This window comes from Leptinotarsa decemlineata, unplaced genomic scaffold (assembly GCF_025532065.1).
Source record: "Leptinotarsa decemlineata unplaced genomic scaffold, Ldec_3_MD MMD2_tig00001719_RagTag_RagTag, whole genome shotgun sequence".
Lineage (NCBI taxonomy): Eukaryota > Metazoa > Arthropoda > Insecta > Coleoptera > Chrysomelidae > Leptinotarsa > Leptinotarsa decemlineata.
Window position 1 is genome coordinate 8909468 of NW_027412569.1, and position 27580 is coordinate 8937047.

The window sequence follows — 27580 nt, forward strand, 5'->3', positions numbered from 1 at the left end:
CGTCCTTGGCCTCTTTTAGTTCAGCATGTACACAAATAACCTTCTTTCAAACAAAATCAACCAGAAAACGAAATAACAAACTATGACTCCTCGAGAAAAATTACTGTTTGCTGTTGAATGCCTCATATTTTCTTATGTCATCCATGCTGACGGTCAGCTTGATATTTTGTAAAGAATTCAAAATGTCCGACGGTTGTACAGTCCTCACTCTAACCGAACCCGGAGGTAAGTCACCCAGTTCGCGACACACAATGTTTTCCAAGTTGAAATTGTCCGTGTCTGTGACTGGTTCGTAAGAATTGTCTGCATACATCTTCCAGATTATCGAGTCTTGGAGTTCTAGGATGGGATATTCAAGGCCTGTGAACAGAGTAATAATAATGAATTCTTTTTCACAAGAAATATACAACACTATAAAATAACTAAGATGAATCAGAGCTGAAACAAAAAAAGCATCAATTATTTATCAACATTGTATACATAACCACTTTACTAAAAATTTGATGCAAAATCTTTGATCTAACATGAAAAAATAAAATCGCCAATCAACTTTACGTAGCCTGCTAAATTTTAACATTAACCTTTTTTTTAACCGACCTCGTATATAGAACTATCGAAGAGCATAAAATGAAACGCTATATTGCTCTATGAAAATTGAAAATTTCTATCAAAATTCAGAAGAAATATCTACCTGCTGTACCAAGTCAGAAATGTCGGAACCTGAAAACCCCTCAGTCTTTTCCACGATGTGCTCCCATTGGACTGAACTCATCTCGAGGGCAATGTCCTTCGTGAACAACTTGAAGAGATCGTATCTTTCGGATTTATCTGGAAGCGGAATGTAAATCCGTTTCTGAAAACGTCTCAAAAAAGCCGTATCCAAGTCCCAGGGACAGTTCGTCGCGCAGATGAGGAACATGTTGGAGTTTTCTTCGATCCTGCTCATTTGGCACATCAGCTCCGTTTTGATCCTGAAGGGAAGGCAAAATGTTGGTTATTTTGAATCGATTTGAGGAGTCTTTTGAAAGGTTTTTATTACCTTCTAGAATGCTCTTGCTCAGAATCAATTCTTTTTCTGCAAAAACCCGTCTACCTCATCGATGAACAATATCGAAAAGGCGTTGTTGTTTCTGATGTATTCGAATAGGAACTGTAGATTTCTGAAAATTTCATTTATTTCCTACGTTATTCAAAATAATATAATAATTTATTGACACACAAGTTCACACGAGTTGTAAAAAAATGGTCCAAGTAATGTGTTGCAAATGCATTAGACAAACCTTGAGTGTGAACAGATTAACTACAGCTAGACATTAAAACAATAATAGACATACCAGTATACACAAATATATAAGTACATCCATAAGCAACACAATCACAAAAGGAATAATACTTTTTTGAATCAGATTCAAATCGATGTATCAGAGTAAAACGTCTTGAAAAAATAAATAATTTTCAGAAGTAATAAATATTTTTTACATCAACATATCGATGGATCACCATTATATCTTTATTACTAAACAGACATATTTTGGGTCACAGATATTTATCCAATTTGAATCATCTCATATACTCATATAATCTTGTTTCTTCTTCAGTTACCATGAGAGTTCAGTAAGTTTCCTTGTAGATGTATCTTCCTTCCAGTAATTGTTGAAAATATTTTGTTCATTTCTCCAACCATTTCTTTAATATCATTTCCTTCCTCGACTTTAAGTTACTTCTTGAAGGGGTTTCCAATGTACTCCTTGCTTACTGGTCAAAAATGTTTTACTTCTTTTATTGGTTATTTCAAAAGTTTTGTACATTTTTGTAGCTCCATATCTCAATAAATATTTATTCTACTATGTCGTGGTTTATACTGATTTATATAGAATTTTGTTTTGAACAGAATAGTTACCGAACGTCGGCCGTTTCTTTGTATGGAATGGGCGGCGTGGTATAAATTACGAGATGTAACCATTATTTTTTTGTGGGAGGTTTATATGGTATTAACTAGTAAATTTATCAGACCCGGTACATTAGTCTTTTATTTACAGCTAGTCAAATCGTGGATGAGACTTGAAAATTCTCTCTCTCTCTCTCTTTGTCGCACTCACCCTCTTTTAACGAACACACGTCTACTGAGCGAGACCACAAAATAATTTAGAAAGCTCTTCCTACATTTGACAAGCTGTAGCAGTTCAGATTGACTTCGTATATCAGTTTATTCATTATTCATTTAAGTTCATTGTATTAGTTCTTGTAGGACCAAACTGCAGAAACGATAGTTACCAATATAAAAAGGTATAAAATCAAGAACTTTTAATTCTCATTTTTCATATAATGATGAGGTGAATAAAGGAACAAATTGACAATTTATAAAGTTGATCCAAATTCGATAATTTCTTTAGTTCATATACATTTTTTAGTTGGTCCTAAGTGTGGACATTCATAATTGAAGATTCATGATTGAAGAATCACGGTATTTGCAGATCCATATATGGAAATTAAATGTGGATTATTTGTATTGAAAACAATTTACACAACGATAAAAATAAAAACAACAATAAAAATTGATTGGCGCTCCAGGGCGACTTAATTGATTCCAGTGGCGCATTTGCTTTTTCAGCTGCAGGAAAAACCTGCAGCACCACATCATCTGAAGATCTTGATCTGCCAATGTCCTCTCTCTCATAAAACAAAACCTAGGGTGTCTCCAGAGGCTTCAATAGATTCATTACATCGCCAGAACACTTCGTGACATAACTATCGTCAAACTTAAACCATTCCGTTTCATCTTTGACCAAGGCGTAATAATGACCAAATTCAACGCCAGAACCACAGTGAACAATGACTGCATGAAGATTAAAATAGTAGTCTGCTAGATTGAAATGTTCATCTATTTTGAACCTTCGAAAGAGTTTCTTGCTTCCGTCAGAGGTTGAGTCTTGTTTGAAGATCATCAGTGTTATTATTAGATTACTTGCTATATCAGCTATACTTGTTTCCTTATAACAGTCAATTAGTTTGGCAATACAGTCGATCATCATCTGTTAAATATTTCAATCGAGAATATATGAAACTAAAATATATTTCCAATCGATACCGATAATTGGTTAAAATTTTCCTCATACTTCTTCAACATGTATGTTCTAAGTCTTAACTCGTTGGAACCATGCTTCTAACACAAACCCTATTGAGAAAACGAGAGGAAGAAAACTTTGCAACAAACGAGTTAACAGTGTGGAAGAGATTGGAGAATATGAATAGTAATAATAAATAAAATAAAAAGTATAAGAATGAGTTCAATCGTACTTCTCTGACTGTCCAACAAAATGTGAAAGAATGTTAGAGACGCTAACAGAGTGCAGCAAGGCTCCAGCTTCGTGTGCTAGAGCATGAACCAGGCGAGTTTTTCCGGTGCCAGGCGGTCCGAATAAAAGAACGCTATTAGAGGCCTTACGGTTGAGGAACAACTGGGTTGAGTTCTGGGCAACACTACGAGAGACTTCAGAGTCTTCTTTATCTCCCACAAACCTGCGATTTCGGCCAAGCCGTTTATTCTAGGAGTTTCGATGGTTCCCTTGACGAAACTCAGCATATTGTCGCTGTCGGGTTTCTTTTTTCCACCAGCCACAACAAGGTCGTAAGGTTTTCTTGCGTTCAAAGGCTTCATGTTCTGACTTCTCCTTTCTACATATTTCGAAAGTTCCAAAATTTGATTCCTTAGCTGGTATAAGTCGACCTGTAAAAAAGATTAACTGCGACACTGTAGTTAGTCAAGATTATCGAATCTCACGAAAAATGTACAGTTAGCATCTTCGCCCAGGATAATATTTTCGATTTTATCGGAACAGTTCTTGAGTTCTTGCTTTATTCGCGTAAAATCTAAGCATTTTTGGTGGAAAAGGGATTCCAAGTGTTCATAACTAAAAAAGGAAATTGAGAATGAGCATGTTGGATCTGAAGAAATTTATATACCTCTCTACAGCAGAGTTGTAGGATGCTAATTGTTTATCGGATTCATCGTCCGACATTTTTTCATATGTATATTTGTGCTGGAATTAAAATCGCAGAATAAAATTCAAATTAAACATCGACGATCACCACAAGAGTGACGAATACTAAAAAAATAAAATTTTGGCGAAACCAATTCCTTACGAATTTTCTAGTTTCAAATTTCAACCTATGAGAGCGGACCTAGTCGTTGCCAGATTTTCATTTCGGTAATTTTGAATCATAGGAAGTGCAGAGAAACGACACTTAATGCGGATTTTTTTATCTCAAATTCAATGACCCTAAACATTTTTGGGAACATATTAGTACGGTATTTTTCATCACTGTTAATGTTTTCTACGTGTGGTATGACGTAAAATTAGTAATGATGAATATAGGAAGACAAATTTGCTTTTCGAGTGGAATATTGCCGCAGAGACGCTGCAAAACTCAAGGAAAACAAAAAATTCGAATTGTCAGTTTTTACTGAAATTCCTATGAAATATGAAGATTTGAACAAAATTTTTCTCAAAATAACATTTGGAAGATGATACTAGATCTTATGTCGAAAATGAGCAGTTTTCACGGTACTTCATGCGTACATTTCAAAACTTTATTGTGTATCAGTCACTGAAAATGTGTTCGGTCGACAATTATGGAATTTGTAAATATGAAAGGACAATAACTTATTTCAATATAACTTTCCAGACAATACTTCACTCACAACTTGAAGAAGGTAAATGTTGAATGCCCCAAAATGTATATCAACTCCAACTGATGTGAAATAAACTCTGAAATAAGAAAGGAGTGTAGCCAGAGATTGTTAACGTTCAAATTTGTTTCTTCTGTTCATTAAAATTGAATAAACGGAAGAAAAAAACTGTCGCATAGTTTTTCAATAGTAGAAAATAAATTAAAGTCATCAGTGTCAGTGATAAAAAAATCAAAAAGTGAAAAATGTGGTTTTCAACACTACACAAAAACACTGAATTTAAATGGTAAAATTAAGGATTAGCGAGTTTTAAGTGTCGCTTCAATAATGTAATACCATTTACGCTATTGAATTACATATATTGCCTCAAATTACGAGTATCCGGCAACGCCGAAAATATAGCGCGAACTCTACGTTACCGACTCACGATTTGTTTTTCTGTCAACTTTCATAAAAATTTAATATGTCTACGTTCGTGGCTCAGTTGTGTAGGCAGTGCGTGTGAAATTTCTCCTTAAAACAATTTCGACAGCAACTATCATCTCGGACGTATTATGTTTCAAAGAAATTAGTGGACAAATTCCCGTAGCATTTGAATCATCAAGAATCGGTAAGTGGACAGTTTCTAATCACCTGCACAGATCTACTTGTCATGACACCCTTTTATGTTTTTGAATTTTGCTTTTATGTGCTTTGAAAAGAGAACGAGTATTTTTGTTACGATCTTGCTAAGTGTCGTGGTTTTTTAGTTGAACCACCGTTCTAGGTTCGTGGTTAATTTGCATGCCAAATCTATTATCTAGGACGGGAAATGAGTGAGCCAAATGCAAGGTGTTTTGATGAATATCGTTCCAGTTAAGGCCCTGATGATTGATAATTGCACTGGCGGTATCAGTGCAGAAATTATTCTTTTCCGTTTTGAGTTGTCGGCTTCCAAGCAACTTGACTCACTGTTCAAACTGTTTCTTGACTGGAATAATTAGCGAAATTGCCAACTAGAATGAACCTTATTGTCTCTTTATAGTCTTCACAAAAAGTTTTACTAATATGCTGTATAGGTTGATTCTGAAAACTTGACTCTCAACTGATACTAGTTCAGATTTCAAGTACATGACTGAAATATCCATCTTTAAAATTAATTTTTTGAGACAACGTGAGTCTTCAGATGGATACATTCATTGAGATAATTATATATGTTTTCAATTTGAAAGGGGGATATTTTTAGGAGATTAATTCTTAAAAAAAAGAGTTTTGAGTTTTCTATCTATATTAGTCTGGTTGATAGAGAGTAATAAACTGCTCTGAAGTGAGCATTACATTGGCGTACCTAACTGTTTATATTAGGGTCCCTGGAAAAACATTGAAAACTAATAGAAAAAAAAATTGACGAAAATTTGAAATACCCACTAATGATATCATGATTGAAACACAGTTTTATGTCACTTCAAGTGTGAATTGATTTGTTTACTTGGTTATGTGATACTTTTGCCATATTCCTGAATTGAAAAGAGAATATCTTTGGCAGATTTGAAGGGAGTAATAATTAAACTTTAGAGAAAAAAAACAAAGAGTTAAAAGATCCAATTAATAGAAAAAGATAAATGTCTGTGTTGGAGATGAGACTGTTTACAAAAAATGATTCAATCAAAATCAATCCAAAAGGTACTTTATTGTCGAAGATGAAATCTTATTGACAAAGTGTTACAATTCTTATAGTCGTCTAAAGAATAATAGGCTTTTGAAATCAGAAGCTTTTTTACAGACTTTCTAAATTTTATGCCTTTGATCTCAATTGGCAAGTGGTTAAAAACTTTTTTTTTTTCATTATACATGAAAGACCTCTACCTCTACCTAGTGTGGAGCACTTGAGGGTGATGATGCTAGTTTTTGAGATATTAAATGACAGGAGATTAGCATCACACCAGTCTTTTATTTTCATAATATCCATGCTGATGAAATCATGCAGTTCCCTTTCATTCTTGCCATGCCGAAATAATGTAGTGTCATCTGCGAATTGGGTTATCTCTGCAGCTATATTAATGCGAGCTAGGTCGTTAATATTTTACAAGAAGAGAATTGGGCCTAGCACCGATCTTTGTGGAACACCACAAGTAACTCTCTGGGGAGTTCGATGTTGGTTTGCGAAATTTTGTGTCGGACATTTTAGTTCGGGTTATATCAAAAATTGTCATTATAAACTTGCTAATTCTATCATCCAGCAAAGCCCAATAGTCCTAGACCTCGTCCTAGACTATTTGCAGTTCAACAATGGTACTTCTCATGAATGATCATTGTGAAAGGTTTACTGCAAACCGTGCAGCATTCCTGTTAAACCTACCACGCAAAAAAAATCCTCCATTAATACTCGGAGGTATTTATTTGAATCGTACTATCGACGTTATCGCTTCGGTTTATCAAATAGGTCGCACGATTATATTTCGAATAGCGAACGAAGACATTCCAGTCCTTTTACTTCTGGTATGGTAAAGGCGTGATGGAAGTCAGCTGAAAAGTCCTCCTCTCTCTGCTAAAGCCGTACCGTTCGCGAAACCGTATGTACCGGAGCAAGTACCGCGACAGGTACTACGTGACGGCCCGTCCGCGTGCTACAAAAAAACAAGTGCAGGAGGTCCTTTTAAGGCGAGTATGGTGTCGGAATGGTGCGACATGTCACGGTACGATTTTTTTTTCTCGTCCAGGTGGAGGCGGAAAGCTGATAATGCACGTCCTGGAATGATCATATTGACTCTATTTCTATAAATTTATGCAAGCATTGTTTCGTTATTTGGAATATCAAAAATTCTGTCCCCATTAATATTTTATTAAGCTACTACTATGCCTATGTCCACTCAAGACTAAATTATTGCTAGTTTGCTGAATGATCTATTGATTGCTCAAAAAAAGATACTAAGAACTATGTGTTTTGAAAATATGTTGATTCTTGTAAGCAGTTATTCACTGAATTACAAATTTTAACTGTGATATCCATGTATATTTTAAATTGTGTCGCTTATATTAAGAATCATTGCCATGAGTTTGAGCAATGGGATAATATCCGCATGGCTGGTGGTTATACTCTTAGGCAAAATTATAATCTGATAGTTCCTGTACCTGATAACACCTGTATCAAACGGACCCCATATTATGTCTATAAAAATATTTATTCAACTTTTAACATTCATTAAGAAAATTTCAAATCCCATGAATTTCAAAAATAGCGTTAAACGTATTTTGAATATTTTCAAACTGATCTGGCTACTTGACATCAGTATGGTTTGCTTGTTTACAATGTTTACTATTCTACTGTTTTTACCATGTTTTTTAAATTGTTTTATATAATTATCTCCTACATCTATATATACAGAGCGGTCCATATGTATGGAATAAGTTCATTTTTAGCGTTATTATGTACTATGTGAAAAAAACTGAAACAGGTCGATTTTTATTCTTAAATTGACAATTTACAGTATGAAAATATTATCCGCCTCCAGCACCCCTTCTGAATTATAAGCACCCCCTCGAACATTTCAAATAGCAAAGGGGTCGTGTGGCACCTTGTTTTAGTCCTCTGTTGAGCAATATAAAGTTTTTTAAGTTTGGTGCAATCATAACTGAGAAAATTAATTTTTACAATTAAATTAAATGTTCAAAATGACCACCATTATTCAGTTCTTGACAATAACCTGATCTATTAAACAGATCATCCCTGTAACACGCTCCTTACTAACCTTGAATCCTGGAAAAAACCTTTGAAGATACTAAAATATTAGACAAAAAGCCAAATAAATAATTGATTTGAATCTAGTAGGCTGCTGTCATTTAGGTATTTAAAGTTACTAAAAGACGTCAATATAATATTTGTGGGCGTATTAAATTTAATTATGGCTCATTTGTCCGAGACTCAAAGAATAGACATTTTAATTATGATTGGTTGTGGTAATAAAACAAGAACTCAAAAGGAGGTTTGTGAAATTTTTAATAATAAATACCCTGGTCAACACGTGTCGCAGTCTACAGTTAGCAAAATTGAAAAAAAGTTTTGTGAAACTGGACATGTAAAAAATATTGGAAAACCAGGTAGAAATGTTCAATTTACTGTTGAAAAAAAGTTAGATGTACTTCTAGAGACTGAGGAAAATCCGCATAAGACAACTCGAGAACTTGCCGCCGACAATGATGTAAGTAAATCATCTATTTTGGGAGTTTTGCATAAAGAAAAATACCACCCTTACAAAGTTCAGTTGGTTCAGGAGTTGAATGAAGATGATCCTGAAAGAAGGCAAGAATTCTGTGAATTGATGATGGACAGAATGAACGCAGATTTGCAGTTCATAAACAAAATAGTGTTTTCTGATGAAGCGACGTTTCATTTAAACGGAACAGTTAACAGACAGAACTGTAGATATTGGAGCAGAGAAAATCCTCACTGGATGTGTGCGACTCACACTCAATATTCTAAAAAAGTTAACGTTTGGGCTGGTATCATTAACAATAAAATTATTGGCCTTTATTTTTTGAGGGCACTGTTAATGGTGAGGTTTATCTAGATTTTTTGATTAACTTTCTAGTGCCTACATTACAAATACATTTTCCTGATGTTAATCATCCAAATGAAATGGATCGAACTATTTACTACCAACAAGACGGAGCTCCACCGCATTTTGCACGTACAGTTAGAAATTATTTAAATGAGGTTTTTTCCCAATAGGTGGATTGGAAGATGTGGAACGATCGAATGGCCGGTTAGATCCCCCGATTTGACTCCTCTCGATTACTTCTTATGGGGTTATTTAAAATCTAAAGTATATTTTAATAGACCAAACAATATTGCTGATTTAAAAGTTAGGATAACGGAAGAAATTAACAAAATAACACCAGAGGTCATACAAAATGTTGTACGAGAATTCCGAAATCGCCTCGGTTATTGTCAAGAAGTTAATGGTGGTCATTTTGAACATTTAATTTAATTGTAAAGTACATTGAAAAATACATTCTAAATATTATGTGGCATTATTATCTTCATTTTACGTAAAGTTTTGTGATACCTAGGGACATTATCAAAATTTTACATCCTAAAAATCAATTTTCTCAGTTATGATTGTACCAAACTACAGCAATAACTGATTTTCTCTTACAATAAATACACACATCGGAAAAGTCTAGGGATATTTTTAAAAATGGCAATAATTATTTTTTAGATCGCTTTAGGGTGACGGGTGATTATTAAACGAATGTAACTTACAACATAATTTATTAAATGGTCAAAAATACTGAGTGCGCATATAAGCAAAACTAAAAAAAAAATATGGCTCTTCTTTGGCACCCCAAAAAAAATCATAATACAAAAAAAATTGGAATCAGTACAAAGTATGGCCTCCACGCTGGTTTATTACGGCCCTACATCTATCGTGCATCGACAAAATGAGATTGTCAATGTCTTGTTGAGGTACATTTGCCCATTCAGCGATTGAAAGCTCTCTCAATTGAAACATTGTGTGAATGTTCCCCATATGCGGAGTAATTCTTCGTTGAAGCATGTCCCACACATGCTCGATGGGATTCAGGTCCGGTGATTGTGCTGGCCATGGCAATACATCAACTCCTTCGTTGGTGAGCCAGTCAGTCACTAGACGCGCGACATGTGGACGAGCATTATCGTGCATTAGGTGGAAGTTTTCACCAACAGCACCAGCAAACGGACGGACGATAGGTAGAAGAATGGTGTCGAGGTACTGTCGAGCTGTGAGGGAGCGATTTGGAAAAACGAGATCGGTTCTGCCGCCGATCATGATTCCGCCCGATAGCATTACTGTACCACCTCTGTATGTGTGGACTTCCTGGACGTGTCTCAAACGTTCATTATTTCCAGGTCGTCTCCACAGTCTTACTCGACGAGAATCTGGATGAAATCCAAATCTGGATTCGTCTGTGAACAAAACTGTGGCCCAATCATTTGCATCCCAGTTTTGATATTCTTGACACCACTCTAATCTTCTACCGCGATTGCCTCTCGACAAAGGTGGACATCTAAGTGGCCTTCTGTTGTGGAGATCTGCTTCATGCAGTCGATTTCTGACAGTATCACCACCAATGGTTACCTGGTGCGTCTGCTGCAACACGTTAACCAACTCAGGTGCTGTGATTGTCGGTTGTCTTCTTGCGGTTAAGACCAAAAATCGGTCTTGAACTGCAGTTGTAGCGCGTCCTCGCCCTGGATGTTGTTCGGCTGGACTGCCAGTTTCACGGAAACGCCGCCACAATCGACTGATAACACTTTGGGAGACCCCAAACGAAGAACTACATCATTTTGTCGCATGCCACCTTGAAGAAGCCCTACAGCTCTATTCATCTCAGCCAATGGTAAGTGATGGCGTTCCATGTTAAAGCAAATATTTCCAGTTTAATTGCTGAGCAAGAACTGCATAGAATGTACAAACTCGACATTTTCAGATTATTCATTTTAGCCGAAAACCTACAGTTTGTAAAAAACTTGATAAAAGATTAGTTACCGTTTTTGCAGGCTTTGTTCAACCCATAGAAATCTACAGGGTGGTCGAGTGTACCAATTTAATCGAAATTAAACGACCTCATGCATTTATTTTTATGATATTTAGTATGTTATAAAAATATCCCTAGACTTTTCCGATGTGTGTAGATGGATGTAGCCGTCACTGCGTGGTAGGAAATCATAATGAAGAAAAGAGAAATGAAAATTTTCTATGTTTTTACCACTTTTATTTTTCCTATAAGGACATTTTCAAACTTACATATTAATGCATAAGTTTGAAAATGTCCTTATAGGACATAACTTTGAAATGTCCTTATAGGACGAAACTGCAGTAACGTTAGTTAAAATGAAAGTGGTGAAAAAAGTTTTCAACTCTCTTCTCTTCATGATTTTTTCTTACTTTTCCTTCATACTTCGCGGCCCCCTGGACACATTCCGCGACCCCCCGGGTTCGCGACCCGCTGTTTGAGAACCCCCGATCTGCACGATCGGTTTCATTGAGTAATTTTTAACGAGGAGCTACTGCGCTCGGTTGTTTCGGGAAATCAACTTGAATAAACAGCTAGGATAAATAAGTATCGACGTTTCCGTAGAAATTAAAAACTCGATTGCATCTCAGATTGATGCCAGAGGTACGTTGAACTTGATGCAAACATAACGCGATTCGCCGCGCTGCTGTTTGGCTATCGGATAGGTCAGGGTTATTAACGAAGCCGGGATCGATGAAACGGAGAGAGCATCGAAAAACCACAACGAAGTGCGAAATTATTCCGTGTATTTTATGTAAAAACACTTCGGAATTGAGAAAATAAATACCAACAAATTCCACTGCATTAGCCAGCGGCGTAACCGGCGTGGGGTAGGGGAACAGCTGCCCTCCACCCTGGAAGCAAAATTATAATAAATGGTTATTACATTTTGTTGCTGGAATTCATTACAATTCTTGAAACAACTGTTTTAATAGTCGAAAAAATTGTTAAACTATTGGAAAATTATGGCAATTCTTACGTAATTACATAGGTAATTACGTAAAAATTGTTATAGTAGGTGGCGCTACCTGGTTTCGATGGTTAAAACTGATTACATTTTCTCATTATGCCTAATACATCACTTCAAAAAAAAACAGAAAAATTTACATAATAATTATTATGTTCTTTTTATATAGAAAGAGAACTACAAAGCAAAGAAATAATTATCTATGTTATGCTTATGAAGTTTCAGAATCCACAGACTCGTCCGAAGAGAAATCCCCAATCACACTTAAATCTACCATCCCGTCCAATCTCCACATTTTCTCTTCTTCCTTGATCACATGGGCTACAGCATTAGCCCAATCTTCTTTTCGTATCCGTTCCATTGCGAGTTCTAATAAACGTTGGACATCAGAAATTTTATGTCACGTGTTCACGAGCTACGTAACCCTCAATTTGAGCCCAGATTAATTCTATCGGGTTTAACTCGCAATGGTAAGGTGGAAGTCTCAAAATGGTGCTGCCTGCAGCACGAGCTATTGTATCCACCACATGCTGGAGATATCTGTCACGATGCTGTTTAATGACACTCATAAGCTCGGCCTTAACCATGTCCTCGGAAAATGGAATTCCTTTTTGTCCTAATCAACTCTGCATGTATGCTTTTCTGGTGATCATAGTTGGCAGCTGTTTTACTAATCGGCTGGGATAAGAAGCGTTATCCATTACTATTACCGAATTTGGCTCGACTCGTGAAAGAAGGGATTCAAACCATCCTGCAAAGCGTTGGGCGTCCATGTCTTCGTGATAATCCCCGTTTTTTTAAATTAAAAAATGTGTGCACTATCGACTAAAAAGCCACTCTCGCTACCTTTATGGGCGGCAATTAGTCGTTGCCCTTTATCCGTTGGTCCCCGTAACTCTGTTGATAAACCGTCCACAAAAGCTTGACGATAACTAGTTACGGTAGTATCTTGCCATGCAGATCTGAGATACTGTGTGACCAGCTTTCACCCACGTTTCGTCCAGATAATAAATCTTTTTGTGAGCAGAACGCATTTCTCTAATAGAGCGAAGATATCTCCGTCGCCATGAGACTATATCTTCTCTTTCTATTAAGGCAGATTTACGGGATCGTTTGGCATATATAAATTTTAAATCTTCTTTTATTATTTTCCTTAACTTCTCTTTGCTCATTTTTGGAATGAGATCATTATCCATTACCTTTGTCCTAATGGATTCGAGGGTTGGCGGTTTATTCTCAAAAAAAAAAAAGAATGAATGGTATAGCGTACAAAATTTTTCTGGTACTCATCCACTTCAATTTTTTTTCTACCACGACAATGTACTTTTGGAGCTTGCACAATCCCAGTCACCTTTTTTTCACGTACAATGCGTTCAATTGTTGACACGGATATTCCCGTTTAAAATGACCACTGGGCTACAGCTTCCACTGTACGGAGTGTATTTTTTAAATTTCCGTACGCTCTACAGACAATCTGTTTTTCTTCTAACGACATAAACTTCCGATTTATTTGTACATTACTTGGACCTGCTGCGGCATCCATCTTAATACTATAAAAATAATAAAATTCAATCATATTATTCAGCTATTTGTCAGTTGTTTACTTACCTCAAAAACTATTTTAAAGTTGATGTATTTTGAAAAACACTTTATTGTGAGATTTTCACTAGAATAGATTAACAAATCCATAACACGTGTTTCGCTGCAAAGTAGCTTTTTTATGCATGTTCACTAACAAACTGAATTCTACATACATTGTGATTTATATATACTTTTTGAAATATTACTATCTACCTAGAAACTAATGATATTCTAGGAACTAATTAATGACAGTTATACCTAAGTTTATCGAACATTTATACCTGAGTTTAATGACTAGGTCAACTAATTATCTCACAATAAAGGGTGAATGTAATGAAAATCTATGATAATGTATTTTGAAAAACAAGTATGAGCCAACTCTATCTTATATTTTAAAGTTAATAAATATAACAGTCTATTCAATAAATATAATAAAATATATTTAATAAATACAAAACAAAGTTACCTTCACAAGAAACAGAACACACTACGCCTATGCAGATAAGGACGCTTGATAATGAAGAAACCGAATGACTAGTTATGGCAATTTAAGGACGCAAATATAATAGACCTGCGAAGTGGTGATCAGTTTACCGATGTTTCAAAGTATGTAACGAACTGGTTCACCTATTCGCTCGTACATCCTATCGATATGCAGAAGCTATCTTGTTACGGGGGCAAATTTTATGGAATCATATTACTTTTCAATTATTTACAATGGCGATGCATAGACAATAAAAATGACTCCGGTAAGAATTTAGTTTTAACATTTAACATTGTTGTCGTTAGCTCTCAGTTCAATTTGTATATGAGTTACCTTCAATTGAAAATTGTTATACTATAGTAGATAAATATAGGAAGCGCTTAACAGAAGACCCTATACAAATACAGGGTAGCTCGTTCCAATTGGAAGGCGCTGTATAACTGCTCGTTATTGTCAAAAGTATTCTTCGCTATTTATTTTTCAGCGTCGGGACTTTTTCTTCGGCGTTCAAGATGGCCCCTCTCGCTCGCCACGCTCTTGGAATAGTTGGGGTAGCTAAAAATAGATCCCGTAGGGAATTCCGATCGGTCGTCTAGAGATGCTCTAAATAAGATTTTCGGTACTGCGTTTGCAGTGCATCCGTGGATATCGTTTATAAACGTGTGCATCGAATCTCTTGTATTATCGTGTCCTATTTTTTTCGTTCTAGAAAAATTACCGAAGAAGGCCGTGTCATGGGGAAGAAACGTCGCTTGAATCGGTTCATATCCAAGTGGCTGAAGAGGTTTGGATTTTGTTTTTGGCCGAGATTTCGTCGACTAATACAGCATGGTTTTATTTTTCTGTGTTTGTGTGGCTTTTTTAAATAATTGATTGTGATCAGCCGTTTGAATTTGTCGCTATTTTTTAACAGTAATGCTTTTTTTATTGTATCCAAAGTGCTGCGGGTTCAATCGATTGAAATGTGTGAGAATCCAATGATTCTGAAAATTTTGCGTGACTTACGGTGCCCCATCTTATACTCGGGTCATTTGCCTAGCAATATTTCGAAAATCATAGATTTTGATCGATTGAATTTGGGGTACTAGGGATGTATTTTCGTACACTTTTCTAAGAGGAAAAGATAATCTAACTTGGAATTCAAATTTTAGGCTCTATGAAATATTTTCAAATAATGAATTTACGGAAATTATAATTTATCAGAAATAATTGTGTTGGCAGCGCTTGTCTTGAAAATGTGATGAAAATGATCATCAGAATTTTAAACGGTTTCCATTTCGTCCGCTAGATTCATCTAAGAGGTTACGCTGACTCATTACCTTAGTCAAGTTTTATTTTTTGATTTCGGCAGTTGTCCCACAACTATTTTTGTACACGGTGACGAATAAATAAGTGGTTTTTAATTTTGATAACAATCGTAACTTGAATTTAAAATGGAAACAAATGGATAACAATGATAAACGTGGCTCCCCAAGGCGGTCGGTTATTTGCCAAGCCAAGCTTCCAAAACTGATCGCCGACGAAATTCGTTTTCCGTCTTCCACTACAGCTTTCACTGCAAGACAAACTAGTTGTTGACTAGAGTCGAACAACAGTGATGAAATTATCCGACTTGTGTTACGTTGGTAAATGTGCAGTGATTCAAAATATTTCAAATTAATTGAATAAGTATTCAATGATATACAGGGTGTTTCAAATTCGATCCTCACCATTGGGATCTCGGAAACAATGAGAGATACGAAGATGGTTAAGTTGGGGCAAAGTTGCACATTTACCTGACTAACAATATGCCGTTGAGAAAGTTCGGAAATTCCGAGTATATCCGGAGATATCCGGAAAAACAGAAATTTCGGAAAATGGTTATTATTTTTTTCTGGCTTTATTTTTGGAGGATTCGAAAATAAATTGCACTTCCACATTGGTACTTTTTCCCTGCTACATAATGGTTTTTTCAGATATGCTATCCGACGTTTCGTCGCCGGCCACCATCATCAACTTTATTTTTTCTTATGGGCGCTACATTGGATTCTTTCTGTTTTGAATATAACCAGATTTTACCTTTTCAATGATGTATCATAAGTTATTATTCTTTTTCGAAAAATTGGAGGTATTGAAAAAAATTAATTCTTGATGTTCCAAATTTGACTTTTAATTTGTTACACCCAAAAAATTAATTCTTATCATAATAGGCTTTGAATTTGATGTTTCTTAATTTGACTTTCAATTTGTTACACTTAGTGACATTTTGTTATTGTACAAGTCATTGCATTTTTGATGAAAAATGGCTTTCGCGAATGACGAAACAAGAGATATGATACTGTTCGGTCTCAAAATCTTGCTATCGAAATTATTATGTTTTTAAAGGGAATCTTAATTTTTTAGTATTTAGCCCAGAGTTGCCAGCTCTAAAATTTGTGCAACAAAACAGATTATTTTATGGCATTATTTTTATTTTATGTATTGTTAACTAATCTTGTTTAAGTTATTCAATTTTTCATTATTCCTAATCGGGGTTTTCCAGTTAGTTATCTAATGTACGGGTCTTTTTTAATCCACTTACTCCAAATTCAATATTCTCGAATATCTTTATTTCCATGTAAATATTGTAAATTACAAATAGCTACCTTTAAATTCCTTAATTGTTTCTTGTATCCCTTATCTTGAGAATTGCCCGCTATTATAACCTTTCCTACCTACAAAACCTACGCCTATCCCTACAACGACGAATCTAACCCCTTCTCTAACTACCGATGTGAAACATTGCCATTTTGTAAAAGCATTCATTACGTTTCAAACCTTGTAAGAGTACAGTTAGAATTAAATCTTGTCTTGTCTACAGTACATCTAGCTAGTTATTTCATAAGACTTAAGTCTGGAGACCTTGCTAGCCACATCACCGGCCCATTATTTCCTATCCATTCATCACCAAACATTTTAGTCAGGTAATTAGATAATCGTCTGGTAGTTTGCGGTGGAGCACCATCATGTTGAAACCAGATGTTGTTATAGTTAGCCAAAGGTAGATTATCTAAATAGACCTAACACTTTCTATCGTATTTGTAATAAATCTGTATCATATCTCTATTTTCTTCATTCGTTGAAGCTATTTTTCGCCAAAAATTCAATGACTTGTACAATAACAAAATGTCATTGAGTGTAACAAATTGAAAGTCATATTTAGAAACATCAAAGGCAAAGCCTATTATGATAAGAATTATTTTTTTCAATATCTTGAATTTTTTGTAAAAATAATGATAACTTATCATTGAAAAGGTAAAATCTGGTTCTATTCAAAACAGGAAGAATCCAATGTAGCGCCTTTGAATGATGGTGGTCATGATGATGGTGACCGGAAAACGAAACGTCGAATATCAAATCTGAAAACACCATTATGTAGCAGGGAAAAAGTGCCATTGTGGAAGTGCAATTTATTTTCGAATCCTCCAAAAATAAAGCCTGAAAAAAATAACCATTTTCCGAAATTTCTGTTTTTCCGGATATCTCCGGATATACTTGGAATTTCAGAACTCTCTCAACGGCATATTGTTAGTCAGGTAAATGCGCAACTTTGTTCCAATTTAACCATCTTCGTGTCTCTCATAGTTTCCGAGATCCCAATGGTGAGGATCGAATTTGAAACACCCTGTATTACAGTGTGACGTGAACTCATCAAAACGGACAAAACTTTTGAGACCACTTGATATTATCATGGATAGTGTCATTAATTTTCATCATATAACGAGCCAATGTATTCATATTTTGGATTTTGAATTACGTACCTATGTAGGTAAAAATATTACAAACATAAAATGTCATAATGATAATAGTTTTTTAACAAACACAAGGAATAGAGATGATGATTTCCTTAGAATTTCATGTGATATATTTTGAAATAAGTACTACCCTATGCAGGGTGTTTCTAAAATTCACGACTGCAATCGATTCGTCATTGACATGTTCAAAAATATCCGGAGTATTCCTTATGTCATTGCAATTGTCAATTATTCTTTTCCACAACTCATTCACATCTAGTAAAGGAGTTTTATAAACAAAAGCCATCAGAAAACTTGAGCATTCATATCAGGACTGCGAGCTGGCCAATTTTGAGGTCCTGCACGTCCAATACAGGTGGTGGCGAGGTGTTGACGTGCAAGAATACTAAAATGAGCTGGGGCCCCGTCGTGCATAAACCACATGTTGCCTCTTACAAATACCGGCACTTCTTCTAACAAAATGGGTAAATGATCTCGCAAAAAGTTCGTGTAGGATTCACCTGTTAATCTTGCTGGTAGAAAGTTCATAGTATAGCATTTCGTGAAAAATTTACATCGTCCGTAAATATTTGGTGAGAAATTATTATTGTGTGCCATCGTATGAATCAACCACCTGTAAAATATAAATTTTGGGTGAAAGTCCCGAGGCAGTGGAGCTTGGACCCACTGTATGTGATATGGGTATAGAAAGTTTCTTTTTAGAACTGTCCATACGATTTTTGGGTTGATTTCTAGCTGCAGTGCAATCTTTTTGGTACTATTTGAAGGATCTTGTTCTATCGCATTAAGTATAGCTTCTTCCAACTCGGGCATTGTTACAGCTTCTGGTCTTCCACCACCTGCATTTTTATTGAAACTACCAGTGGACTAAGTAACCAGTACAATAATGAATTTCAGTCGCGCCCTGTATAAATGTACTTGCCTTTGATACTCTTACCGAAATGTCAATTCGGTATATCTCTCTGAAAATACTAAAGGTTCGTTCCAACCAGCGGCAGAAACAGTTTCTGACAGTCAGGATTCTGCGCAGTAATGTGATTATGGTCCAACGTGAGTTTCCAACAATTAGTAAACTATCAGTTTTCTGTTCCATCCAAAATTCAAACCTGTTCGAAATCTATCATAATGGTTTGAGGATTATCTTCTAACCATCAATCTGACGCATGCGTATTCCGTATTACTGTTTTTGTTTTATGATCATGCAACTTGCAAACAACATAACCTGCAAAAATTGTTGGAAAATGAATTATATATTTGCTGGCGCAGAAAAAATTAGGAAGTCTTTAAGTGAATCTGAAATATGAATATCTTCAATTACACAATTTAATTATTGCGGTGACCTTCCAGTTCCATGTTGATAAGTAAATAGAATAGATAAATTGATGGATGTAGCTGTTACTACGTGGTAGGAAATCATGATGAAAAGAGAAATGAAAATTTCTATGTTTTTTTACCACTTTTTTTGTAACTAACGTTACTGCAGTTTCGTTCTATATGGACATTCTCAAACTTATACAATAAACTCCATTGTATAAGTTTGAGAATGTCCATGTAGGAAGAAACTACAGTAACGTTAGTTACAAATAAAAGTGGTAAAAAACATAGAAAATTTCATTTCTCTTTCCGAATAGAATAGAGATATAAAATACTGCAACCTTCTTTTACTCTCCAGAAATACACTTGATTAGATTTATTTTTAAAGGTAGTGTTGAAATTTCATGCCACACTTCAGTTGAACTATCAGCTGTTCTAATGAGAAATTTAAAATTAATCAGAAACCAATATTCAACAGACATGCGCGTTGACAATGATTTACAAACTGTTGGAAATCTGTTGGTGACTCAAGGTTGGAACGAACCTGATGTGTAACTTAAAACCCTGATTGTTATTACAACTGATGGTACATGGTCGTGTAAACGTAGTCAGTGCAAATAAAAATGGAATGACTCAATCCAGCCTCCGAGCCAGAACACGTGAAAAATTTTCAATTGAAATTCCTTTCAAGAGCCAATTTCCCAATTGAAGCACACACACATATGGCGAACCAATAAAACCGACAAATTAGATAATTTCCTTCAATTTACTAACTTGACGAAAGACGCGAGTTAATCTCTTTGAAAAACAATCTTCTCAAATTCCATTCGACCGCACGAGACCTTATTTCCTTCGTTTACGATTCGTTTATTGTTTACAGCTCTGCGTCAACGAATCCCTGCGTCAAAGAATCCCCCTCCGTTTACATTATTTCACGTACGATGAAATCGAAACCATGCATGACCATGTCTCGAATAGTAATGACAAAATAATGAATAAGTACGACCCTTGAAAGAGATACGTATCGTCGAAGAGGATCTGTTTATAAAAAAAAAGCTATTTTTGTTAGTTTGAAAAAGGGAATTTACTTGACCTCCCCTGTAAGTCACAAACGACCGTGTAATCAAAAATTTCAAAAAAAACGTCAACTTTTATTTCTAGCGGGGCTAATTCTGAGGGCTAATTCTGATATGAAAATCGTATCCGAAACTTCACCCCCCTGCGATTAGCAATTACCCCCTCCTATTTTTTTCAATGGCACGAGGGGTCGAGTGATACATCACTTGAAAGGTATTTTGTCCCACTATTGCCTCTGTATTTTTTTTCGAAATTTGTTCATTCGTTATTGACAAATTAAATGTTAAACGTTTAATTGTCATAAGATTGAGCTTGTGGACAAAGTTTCACTTAATCTATAATGCAATTATATGTAAAAACAAAAGTGCATTTATTTTCACTCATACATAAAATCAGTTTGTATATATATATATATATATATATATATATATATATATATATATATATATATATATATATATATATATATATATATATATTTGTTTGTGCTTTAAATTTAACTTGAAATGATGCGGCCAACTGCGACCCACTGACGCTCAGTGTTTGTCAAATTCAACTTTTTTTTTTTGAAAAAAATTGAAAAAGTGCATTTCTAGATCGAATTTAACAAAAAGTTACTTGAAAAAGTTGTGTCTACGGCAATTTTATAGCCATAGGATAAAGTTAACGTTTTGCTTATTTTTGAAAGATATCCCTTTATTTTAAAAAACAAGTTCGGTTGTCATCAATTCATATATACATAACAAACTCATCATGGAGTTCAACTTTTCTGATAAATTTTTTACTTAAACGGACATTTTTAGAGGTAAATTGAAAATGTGCTATAAAAATTTTAACATGACTGGTGCAAAGTTTCAATCACTTGGCTATATATGAAGAATGGTTCAAGAAAATGATTACCAAGAATGCCGGACCAGACATTCAATTTTTGTGGAGTTTGTGAATGTGTTTCCATCACCAAATGAAGATTCACATCGCTTTAGCAACGGCAATTATGTCTATTCACTTCAACATTCCGTCTGTAAAACATGTATTGTATGATAGGTTTGGGTTATTGGTCAATTTCTCGCTGAACACCTCACAAAACTGAAGTCGACGATCAGGATCATCTTGGTTTAATTCCTGAACTAGCCTTAATCTGGAAGGATGGAATTTGTAGGCTTTCAAAATCTGAAAAACACTAGTAGCTGAAAAACCAGACGCTCTAGCTACTTGTCTGATAGATTGTCAATTATTCATTTGTACATGTCCTAAAACTGCAACTTCAACTCCGTCATTTCCGACAGGACGGAATCTGAAGTTCGGAACTTATCCATTACCTGTGTAACGTATTGATGGCTCACGTTGTGGTCTGGATGATTTGTATTATACATTCTTGCAGCAGCTTTAGCACATTCATTATTTCGATAATAGGTTGCAATAATTTCTATTCTTTCTTCAGTAGAATAAACCATGTTGGAACACAGTGAACAAGGATGACTGAATAATAATTCGTGAAGAAGTGACAGTGGCAACTTTTTGTACTATCGATTTGCCATAATCAACTATGCTAATTCGACTGTCGATTATAGATAATGTTCAGTTTGAATAATTGACTATAGCGGAATAATTAACAGTTTAAACTGTGTACTATTTTTTAATCGACAGCTACAACAGTTTGTAATAATCAATAGCTGAGCGATATAGTATTCTTTTTTAAATCAGCCATAATCAATTCTGTTTATTTCACAGTTCAAACTGTTGATTATTTCGACATTATCGACAGTTGAAGTGATATGGTATTTTTTTTATAATCGACAATTGATTTGCCTTAATCAGTTGATTATTCAAAGTTTGAACGACTGATTATTCATTCAAAATCATATAGATATAGATATACAGTTTTTAATAATCGATAGTTTGAAGTGTAATTTGCCATAATCGGTTGATAGTTTAATCTAGAGTTCAAACTGTGGATTATCTATAATCGCCGGTTCAAACTGTCTATAATTTGTAAACGAAAGTTCAAATTGTTGACAGATTCAACTGTCGACTATAGATAATCTGTACTTCAAACAATCACCATAATTGATTATCTATAGTCGACAGTTAAAATTGATGATTACGACTAATAGACAGTATCTTTCTTAAAATTGATTCAACAGATTTTTTTCAATATACAGCAAAATTGTCGATTAGCCGAATAAAGATGATCACAGTTCAAACTGTAGACTCACCATAATCGACAATCTAAACCGTAGATTATTATTTATAAATGATAGTTGAAACCGAATATTATTCGTTTTCCACAGTTTAAATTGTTTTTTGTTCGACTGTTATCCACAGTTTAAACTGTAGGTTGATTATAGATAAGTACAGTTCAAACTATAGACTCACCATAATCGACAATCTAAACCGTAGATTATATTTATAAATAATGGTCGAAACCAACGATTTATTTCTCTAACGATCGACTGTTTGTTTTATTTTTCAATAATTTACAGCTCAAAGTAACGATTAGTCGATTTCAGATACAAATTTCAACTGTATAGTATCTAGAATTATCGATTATTCGTATTCCATAGTTTGAATTATGTTTTGTTCAACTGTAATCCACAGTTTAAACTGACACTCTTAAAATAGACAGTTCTACAGATGTTTTTTTAATATACAGCTAAAAGGGTCTTAGACCTATTATAGATAATAACAGTTCAAACTATAGACTCACCATAGTCGACACTCTAAACCGTAGATTATTATCTATAAATGATAGTTGAAACCGACAACTTATTATTCTAATGATCGACTGTTCAATTTATCTCTCAATAATTTACAGCTCAAAGTAACGATTAGTCGATTATATATACAAATTTAAACTGTGTAGTGTCTAGAATTATCGATTATTCGTTTTTCACAGTTTAAATTGTTTTTTGTTCAACTGTTATCCACAATTCAAACTGCCGATCATGAAGAAACTTTCCGTGGCGTTTCAGTGCCGTCTTAAACGTGGAAGTTGACTCCGCTCTGCTATTTCCGATTAGTTTGATTGCTAGATTGATCTCCACCGCACGCCCTGTTCTAACCTATATGTCGCACGAAAAACTTTGTGTTTTGTGTGTTGCACGTAACCATGTGTTTCGAAAAAATAAACTTATTCTTCTTCTTATCTTCTCCTTCTTGCCGGACGCAGCGATTTGCCGGAAGAGCGATCCACGGTGCTCCTGCTCGGCGTCACCCGCATACCGACGACGCCGGCGGCGGCGCGACGCCCCTGCTTGCTACCTACGGTGCCCGCCGTAGTCGGGGGACGACTGCACCGCCGCAACTCGTCCGGCGCCGGCAGCAGGAAGGGCGGGCTCGTCCGCAGGAATTCTTCGAGGAAGACGGCCGACTGCCGACATCTCCAACAGGTATTTACACGAATGGGGGAGCGTTGACGATTTTTGTAAGGGGTGGCAAAAATTTTGCTAGTTCGGACTCCCACTGTCTAGTATAATGATATAATATGATTTGAAATCTCTGAAAGAACAAATGAAATTGAAAATTGAAATGAATAGCTAAGAATAAAAATTATATCAAGCAATAAACCGTGAAAAAATTTGAAATTGAACAATTAAAAATGAAATGGAAATTAAAAAGATTTCAAACCAACTACTTCACGACGTTTCGATTGTTAATATCCACAATGGTCTTCAGGTGATGACTGGACTATTCCCCCGAGAGATGATTATTTATAGGTCATTCTAACGCTTTCACAGTAATATAGCTATAGGAGTTCTTAGCCATTCCTTATGAAAAAACACGTGCAAATTTATGTAGGTCCATTCTGGACCTTTTTGGGCTTCCGATCGGTACCTTGTGGAACACCCAACTCGAGGTAGCTGTGACGTAGTCGTCCTGTACTGGTATAGCAAATAATGTGGAACAATAACAAATTGAGAAATAAACAATATTCTAATTAGAACACCTAATACGTGCCAGGACAGCTCTTTTCGATGTATGCCGATCTTATGTTATTAAAACATTATGTAACATTGAGATAGGGAAGGATTACGACGAGGATCATGTAATTGAAACAAGGTAGATCAATTTGAGTTATTCTGAATAGAGGAAGTTTTTCTACGAAGTCGTTTCATTCCGTTCCTTATAAATGAACCTGAAGTGAGTTTATTACATGGCGATCATGCCAGGATGATTCCAGGATTACCACGTATGTTATTAACGGGTAGATACTGAGAAATAGAGACGAGTTGCATTTGACATCTTCCAACATGGGATCCACAGAGAGTAAAGAAGAAGTAATCATAAGCCAAGCCGGGAACAGTGGTGGAGTTTCAGCTAGCAATGGGTTCTCCGTTTCCGAAGTACTAGGCATAGTAGCTTTCGCCTGTTTCATTTTGGCACTCGGCGCATTTCTAATAAAGAGGTGCCAGAAATCATTAGAAAAGAAGATAAGAAGAGAGATAACGAGGAGTCAGGAGTTGGTATAGGCGTAAGGAGTGAGAAGAAAACGAATTTCATGGGTGGTTCACGCATTCCAAAGTGAAAACCAACAACAAGTAGAGTGGAAATTGGATGACACATGGAAAGACATTTTAAGGTCGTATTTATTTAGTATAAGTTTGTGTATCAATATATCGATTTATTTTCGTCTTTAGCGTAGCAAATGAGCATCATAGACTTATTTAGATACTCGTTTGAAGAACTCAAAGTTTTTAATAGGAATTTAAATAAAGATAGCAAAGAGAGGCGAGTCGATCTAAAAGCTATAAATCGCAAGTTTGAAGAATTAAATAGGATTGAATCAGAGTTAAATGAAGTGAAAAATAAATTCAATGCGGGCCCTAAAGATGCAGATATAATTCAAAAAGTTAAGTTATATGTTGAATCTTCAAACAAATTATTAGTCGATATTCGAAATACCTTAGAGACTAGATTAGCTAATATTACAGAAATTACTAGAAGTTTTACAATAATGGGTGAAAAATTTGATCTCAGAATAGCGTCAAGCTTATTGCCTATAACCGACAATTCGGAGGAATCTGTAAAACAGTTAATAGATGCCATTGAATTATACGATAGTCTTTTAGACGATAATGGAAAAATAACACTAACAAACTATGTCCTTAAAACTAGATTGTCACAAAGTGCAAAGATGAGATTAGAGTCGTCATATCCGTCTAATACTGATTTAATTAAAGACATCAAAACACACTTGTTGACAAAGCATTCTGCCGCAAGTTTATCAGTTGAATTACATAACGCAAAACAAAAACATAAATCAGTGAATGAATTTGGTAAATCAATCGAGGAATTACTGGTCGATTTGACAATAGCGCAAGCCGATGGAAATGTCGAGGCAATGAAAATTCTTAAAGTTGCGAACGAAAAACTGGCAATTCATGCTTTCGCGAACGGACTGCGAAGTCACGATCTGGGAACTGTCATAAAAGCTAGGAACTATAGCGCTTTGAAAGATGCTATAACGGGAGCTGTAGATGAGGAATGTACGGGAGGTGCAACCTCTTCTTCGCAGGTGTTTCACATGCGAGGGAACTCAAAACTTAATAATTTCAACCGTACGAGTCGAGGATTTCAGCAGAATTATAGGGGAAGACCAAATTTCAGTACCGGACAATTCAATAACTCACAATCGAATAAGATCAGAGGAAGTAGTTTGCATAGTAAAAATAATTTTAGGGGTCGAAACCAGGGACATTTTCGCGGAAATTTTAGAGGGCGTTGGAATAATCACAACAACCAAACTTTCAGTCCATCTCGAAGAGGGTTTTTTATGGAAAACGCTCAGGATGCTAAATTAAACAACCCTTCCCCGCAAGCTAATCAGTTTTTTCGGTCGAGTCAGTGAGAATGTAGGTGATTATAAGGTTTTAAGTATGAATGGTCTTAATTATGTATGTATGAAAAACGGAAAAAGTGAGTTGAAATTTTTATTGGATACGGGTGCTTCGGTAAGCGTAATTTTTACATCATGTATAAATAAAAATCAGTTTGTCGATACGACAAATAGAATCAAAATAAACGGCATAGCGGGTTTTGTCTTCACGCAAGGCTCGGCTAATATTACATTAGAACTATCTGACGTTAAGATAGGTCACGAATTTCATGTGGTGAATGACTTTGGTAGTGATATGAATGGTGTTATTGGGTCAGATTTCTTTGTCAAGCACTCTGCAATATTAAACTACGAATTATGCACATTCTCTATATATATAAACAATCGGAAACTGTCGATTCCACTGCAATCCAAGTATGAAAATTATATAACGATTCCACCAAGGTGCGAAATTATTAAATATTTGCAAGTACATAACTCAGATGATTGTATTATCATACCAGAAGAAATTTCAGAAGGTGTTTATACTGCGGGAATTATCGCAAAGCCTCACAACCACATTATACCTGTTAAAATTCTGAATATTACGGATAAAGAGGTACACTTGAAAAATTTTAGGCCCAAAACTGAAAATATTTCAGAATTTGATGTTCATACTTTTGGAAACACACACTTTTCAGTTGAGCGTATAGATAAGTTACTCAACTCCATAAATACCAAAGGTCTTAATAAGCAGGAAAAAATAGCTATTGATAAAATCTGTGCAAAATATGCGGACGTATTTCGCTTTGAAAATGACCCACTGACGGTGACAAATGTCTGTAAACAGACCATACATTTAAAAAAGGATGCCATTCCGGTATACGTAAAACCATACCGGTTACCGCATTCGCAGAAAGCGGAAATAAATAAACAAATTGACAACATGCTGTCAGAAGGAATTATAGAGGAAACAAGGTCCGAATGGTCGGCACCATTGTTAATAGTACCGAAAAAAGAGGATAGTAAGGGTAATAAACAATGGAGGATAGTTATCGATTACCGTCTGTTGAATAAACGCATTGAGGATGACAAATTTCCATTACCTTGCATAGATGAAATTTTAGACTCACTCTCCGGAGCGATGTACTTCTCACATCTTGACTTATCTCAGGGCTATTATCAGGTTGAATTGGATGCAACATCTAGAGCTTACACAAGTTTCACAACCGATAAAGGTCAGTATCAAATGACGAGATTACCGATGGGGTTGAAACTGAGTCCAAGTGCTTTCTCTCGAGCGATGACCATAGCAATGTCAGGGTTAAATTATGAGAGATGT

The 27580-nt window shown here is 35.4% G+C and overlaps 2 protein-coding genes across 3 annotated transcripts in view; one reads left to right on the plus strand and one right to left on the minus strand.

Annotated features, from left to right (window-relative positions):
• Positions 1 to 213: 213 nt before the first annotated feature.
• Positions 214 to 4265, minus strand: LOC111513958 (uncharacterized). The gene is given in 8 exon segments (XM_023170182.2): positions 214 to 360; positions 692 to 971; positions 1040 to 1086; positions 1088 to 1160; positions 3298 to 3460; positions 3463 to 3727; positions 3782 to 3911; positions 3964 to 4265. Coding segments are annotated over 8 exon segments (1035 nt in total). The 5' UTR covers positions 4020 to 4265; the 3' UTR covers positions 214 to 339.
• Positions 4266 to 5118: 853 nt separating this feature from the next.
• vlc (disks large-associated protein 2) overlaps positions 5119 to 27580 on the plus strand; it is a 59082-nt gene continuing 36620 nt past the window's right edge. The window contains exons 1-3 of one of the 2 annotated variants that reach the window (XM_074176428.1): positions 5119 to 5300; positions 14969 to 15043; positions 23593 to 23812. In XM_074176428.1, the coding sequence (XP_074032529.1) occupies positions 14994 to 15043; positions 23593 to 23812 (270 nt within the window). In that variant the 5' untranslated portion in view covers positions 5119 to 5300; positions 14969 to 14993. The remainder of the gene's footprint in view (positions 5301 to 14968; positions 15044 to 23592; positions 23813 to 27580) is intronic. The other variant, XM_074176427.1, reaches the window with a different exon arrangement.